Source organism: Ranitomeya variabilis, chromosome 1 (genome assembly GCF_051348905.1).
Source record: "Ranitomeya variabilis isolate aRanVar5 chromosome 1, aRanVar5.hap1, whole genome shotgun sequence".
In the NCBI taxonomy this organism is placed as follows: Eukaryota; Metazoa; Chordata; class Amphibia; order Anura; family Dendrobatidae; genus Ranitomeya; species Ranitomeya variabilis.
The window spans coordinates 982,672,318-982,677,538 of NC_135232.1; the positions used below are offsets into that span (position 1 = coordinate 982,672,318).

Below are 5,221 nucleotides of genomic sequence, written 5' to 3' on the forward strand. Positions count from 1 at the left end.
TGGCATTTGCCAGAAGTGCCCTATGGCCAGTCCGGCCCTGGACAGGAATACATGTCACCTGGGCCGGCATAGAGTACTGACAGACAGGAGTACATGTCACCTGGGCCGGCACAGTACTGACAGACAGGAGTACATGTCACCTGGGCCGGGACAGTACTGACAGACAGGATTACATGTCACCTGGGCCGGCACAGTACTGACAGACAGGAGTACATGTCACCTGGGCCGACACAGTACTGACAGGAGTACATGTCACCTGGGCCGGCATAGAGTACTGACAGACAGGAATACATGCCACCTGGGCCGGCACAGAGTACTGACAGACAGGAATACATGTCACCTGGGCCGGCATAGAGTACTGACAGACAGGAGTACATGTCACCTGGGCCGGCATAGAGTACTGACAGACAGGAGCCGGCACACATGAGGCTGGCACTGCCGCCCCGCCCGCCTGCCTGCCTGCCTGTCTGTCTGTGCCACAAGAACACTGGGCAACGCTGCGGAGACGCGCTAGGTGGCAGTAGAGAGCCACAAGGAGCTGAGAGTAAGGAGGACAGGAAGGGGCAGGACGAGGAGGGCTCCCATCTTACTTCCACACCCTCTTCCTGCCCTGTGTGATGCTCCTGAGTGCCCCTCTCACCATGGCTGCAGTGTTGAGCCCCCTGTGTGTGTCTGTGGGGGGCATGTGCCAGCCCCGCTGTGTATGACCAGCTCTCACAACTCTTGGATTAGTTTCCGTGCTCTTCTCTTGGCGACCGCTTCTCAGTTGGATTTTCCTCTTGTGCGGACAGGACGGAGAAACGGAGAAGCTGCCGGGGGTCTCAGCCCAGGAGCAGAGCCGCTGAGCCGGTGCCGGGGCGCCCGGACCACAACATGGCGTCCTATGTGGATAACAGCTTCAGACAAGCAGTGATGAAGCCCCCGGCTGACAGGAGCGCCCAGGTACGTCCTGCCGGTGCTGTGCCCACCCCCGGTGCTGTGCCGCTGGGAACTTAGTGACAACTTTCTCACCCTCCAGGATGGTGGGGGCACCGCTGCTCTGACCCTCAGGGGCACTCACATTAGGGCTAGACATGCCAGGGAATCACTGCATACATGTGAGGGGACCCATGATTGGCACAGACATCGGAATGTACCTAGAATGTGGCATGTTGTATCGCTGTGTGCTGGCACATGCATAGTGGGCACAGAAAATGGCCTTATTGGCCCATAATGTAACCCTATGCTCTGTGGTGCCACATCTACGCTGGCACATGCATAGTGGGCACAGAAAATGGCCTTATTGGCCCATAATGTAACCCTATGCTCTGTGGTGCCACATCTACGCTGGCACATGCATAGTGGGCACAGAAAATGGCCTTATTGGCCCATAATGTAACCCTGCGCTCTGTATAACGTAGCACTGCGCTCTGTGTGGTGCCATGTATGCCATATCCACACATCTTAGTAGTCCATAAATAGTGTCGGTTATACATCTGCCAAACATGTCACATTGATACTTGGGCACCCTTGTGCCTGGGCAAACATCACTGGACATGTGTTGGTCCCGGGGTCCTGCTGGGATGCGGTGTCATTCGGGTACAGCATGGAATGAGGACCCCAGACGCCCGACTCTTCCCCCACACAGTTACTGGAGCTGGTGCCACCTCCTCTGCCATACAAGAAGGATGGTTTTAGTGGTGAGGACATGTTAGACCCATCAATGGGGCCACATGTGACATTAGTGACCACCGCACCCCTTCTGTCATTGGCACAGCTGCCCCTTGAAGAAACACAGTAGCATTGTGTAAAGTTTGGAAATCTGCCCTCACTTCACCCACATACGTCTTGAATAATGTGCCTGAGGTAATGGGCATCAGCAATGCTGTGAATGCCACAAAGGCTTGTAAGGAGTAGTCACACGTTCGCCAACAACAAGTCATTGTCAGTCGTCTCCTCTGTAACAACATCGCGCCCATTCCTGATAGACAGGTCGGTAATGTATGATGTCAGTCACCGCCAGTGTGGGCACCGCAGTACAATGCCCCACTGTGTGGGGAAGGCTCGTCAGTCTCGGGGTGGCATTATTTACTTTGCCTCTGTATGGTTTGGCTGGGTGCTAGCTGCTGACTGCTGCCGTACAGTTTGCTGCTGTGCATGGCATTATTGGCAGTAGGACCCCAGTGTGCCATGCCATGCCCACTCTGTGCTGTGACAACTGAACTTAAGCTGAACGCTCTTGTCTCAGGGCTTTTTCTGGTGTTTTTACATTAATCTACAATTTGTCACACCCATTTTGGATACAACAAGATCTGTATTTCTTCACCTAAGGGCCTGTCTACCAATTACACGTCCTCTCCACGGTGCGGAAACCTCATTACATGCCACTTTATCTACTGTAGCCCAGGATGCTGAGGCATGAAACGAGCAGGTACCGCTTGTAGCGGGGCCCTCTGTGGCTCCCATACATAGTACATGGCCCTAAAATGAGATACCGCGGGCACAGGGAGTATTTAGGGGGCATTTATTTCACTATGGAGACAAGTCTGACAAAAGGGCACAAGCCTGCGCCGCACACGAGCAATCGTTTGCTTCATTAGTTTCTGTACAAAGCATTGTCCTGTTTTAGCCGTACGCGGCATCATGGCCTACTCTAGGTACCGGACTTCTTTGGGAAATATGTTCATAAAGTGTCAAATGATGGCATCACACGAGTGATTCCCTGTAGATACATATGTGATTAATGGATATAAGCCCCTCTTTGTGCCCCCGGATACAGTTGGGGGCGCACTGGTATAGTATGCGCCCTAAGCTTCTTGGCATCTCCGTACTTGATGCTCGTATCCTTAGTGCGACCACGTGCCAGTCTCACACGTTGTGGGTTTATGTGTGTGATACAGTACCAGCTAAGTGGGTGAGATGCCAACCAATCTTCCATACACACATGGGCATATAGACCCTGGTTCATCACAGCAATTGTTGCCTAAATTTTGAGATAAATTGCTTTGAAAAGTCACAAAATGTTTGCGCAACTCCAAATTGCGGGAACATTTAGCAATTATTCACATCGGTTTCTCCCAGGTCCGCCAAAATGGAGGAGCTGGGACGGGGGCACTTAGGAAATGCGACACCCCAACTCGCCTAGCTCATGACTACGCCAATCAGGACTGGAGTAAGATTTCTGGTGTGGCGGATGGAGACGCTCACCACTCGTCTGACTCGTACGCCTCCACATCAACATCGGTGAGAGTCGTGGACCTTGGTGAATCGGGGCCATAGGCTGTGTGCACATCATGTCTTGTTTTTCCAGGCAAGCCGCTTCAGGAAGTCGCTGGTGGTCTTATTCCAGAAGCGACTTTGGGCGATTTTGCTGTTTTTTTTTTTTTCTTTTTTTTTTTTGTTTTTGCGGCTGACGTCTTTTCTTTGTATTTTCCTCTGTAGTGGCGAGCGGCTAAATAATGGAAGCCACCCGAAAAATGAACATGTTACTTCTTTTAGCTGCTTCAAGGTTTTCCGAATACTGAAGGGGTTAAAAGGACTAATAATAGGTTGAATATGTGCGCAACAATAAAGACGCTCAATAGGATGAACGACTCGCTGTGCACAAGATTCGGCGTCTGATCGTCTGTTATCCTCTTCAGCCTTCTATAAAGGCAAGCTGTTATTAGCAGCGATCTGTCTTCCCCCCCCCCCCCCCCCCCCCCCCCCGCATATTCTGCACTGAAGACCTCCCTGCGCTTTACAGTACAAGTCAATGGGAAAAGCTCAACGCATTTTGGGGCTTTTTGCCATTGCTTTTACTTTTAAAAGAAAAAGTCAAAACCCATAAGAAAACCCTGCAAAGACATCGGTGGATAAAACTGTAGGAAAAACACTCAGATGACACACAAGGCGCATGTATCTTGTAGTGGGATTGTGGCCAGTCATCTCTATAGATTTGTCCTATGTGAGCAGAGATAGTCAGAATACTATACACAGAGAGGGTGGTCCTGGACTGAGATACTGGGGCCTTATTCTTAGGGCCGTTTACAAGGACTGACCGGTGACGCTAAATGACCGCTGGTCGGTAATGATGTGCAGAGCCCTCTAGAATACATTGCTCCGTGCACACAAGCTGCCATTGTTCTCGGCAGTGCAAGAATAATGCGCCGTCAAGAACGAGGACTGAGAAGTAAGCTACAGACCCCACTGATCAGCTGACACCTGTTGTCACAGGGTCCCAGAACACCACAGCGCCATACACTGTGCAGTGGCCATTCTCAAGTACTGCAGCTTAGCTCTCTCCTAATGATTGTGGACCCTAACATGGGGATTGTCTTGAGCCACTAAAATGAACGCTGTAGCTAGTTTACGTTTTTCATGGCTGCTCAATAGTTGTCTTCAAGTCCAAGGAATATTGTCTACCATATTTTTAAAGGGGTCATCTAGTGACTAGGAATACAGCAAACCCATAGTTAGGCCCCTTATCAATAAACAGCTGCTATTTATCTAGTTTTCATCTGTATGACGTGCTGCATATTCCTTAGTTTCATAAAATACAGGTTTAGGTAGTGCCTGGGTGCGTGCCCCCGCTGTGTGGCGGTGCCTGGGTGCGTGCCCCCGCCGTGTGGCGGTGCCTGGGTGCGTGCCCCCCGCCATGTGGCGGTGCCTGGGTGCGTGCCCCCCGCCGTGTGGTGGTGCCTGGGTGCGTGCCCCCTGCCGTGTGGCGGTGCCTGCTGCCGTCATGCAGGAAGTCAGTCACTGCTGAACACAAAGAGAATGAGTGTGTGGGCATAGACCTGTCCGGAAATGATTCAGTTCTCTTACCATAACAAAGGATGGAAATTTCCTCACCGTTTCCTCGCTGGTTATGCCAGAGAGCACCTGCAAGATCATTACTAACGTGAACCTCTGCACACATGCCTCCATTGTGCGGTACTAAACGGGGCTCTAGATGGGGTCACTAATCAATAAAATGACTACTCGTCTCGCAGAACCCCGACCGCCACTCCTTAAACTGCAATGAGAGTTCTACATTAAGACCGTACCCCACGCTATGTACTGTCTGCTGTACTCATTGAGTCCTTGTAGAATTCAGCAGCCAGCATGATACTTTTCAGTAGCCAGAAACTAGAATGGACTTTCTCCTAATGAATGACTTTGCCTTCAGTACATCAAGGGTCATTTTTTTCTGCCATAAACCTATATTCTGGCCTTTGAAGAGTGCCATGACCCCCTAACCTGCCGACTAATCCACCTATAG

General features: G+C 51.2%; 1 protein-coding gene across 13 annotated transcripts in view; it reads left to right on the plus strand.

Moving 5' to 3' along the window:
- Positions 1-561: 561 nt before the first annotated feature.
- RAPGEF2 (Rap guanine nucleotide exchange factor 2) overlaps positions 562-5,221 on the plus strand; it is a 258,968-nt gene continuing 254,308 nt past the window's right edge. For 5 of the 13 annotated variants that reach the window (XM_077279413.1, XM_077279415.1, XM_077279422.1 and 2 more), the window contains exon 1: positions 563-942. In XM_077279413.1, coding sequence (XP_077135528.1) covers positions 874-942 — 69 coding nt within the window. In that variant the 5' untranslated portion in view covers positions 563-873. Of the gene's footprint in view, positions 943-5,221 lie in introns of all 13 variants that reach the window. The other 8 variants (XM_077279417.1, XM_077279419.1, XM_077279420.1 and 5 more) reach the window with 3 other exon arrangements.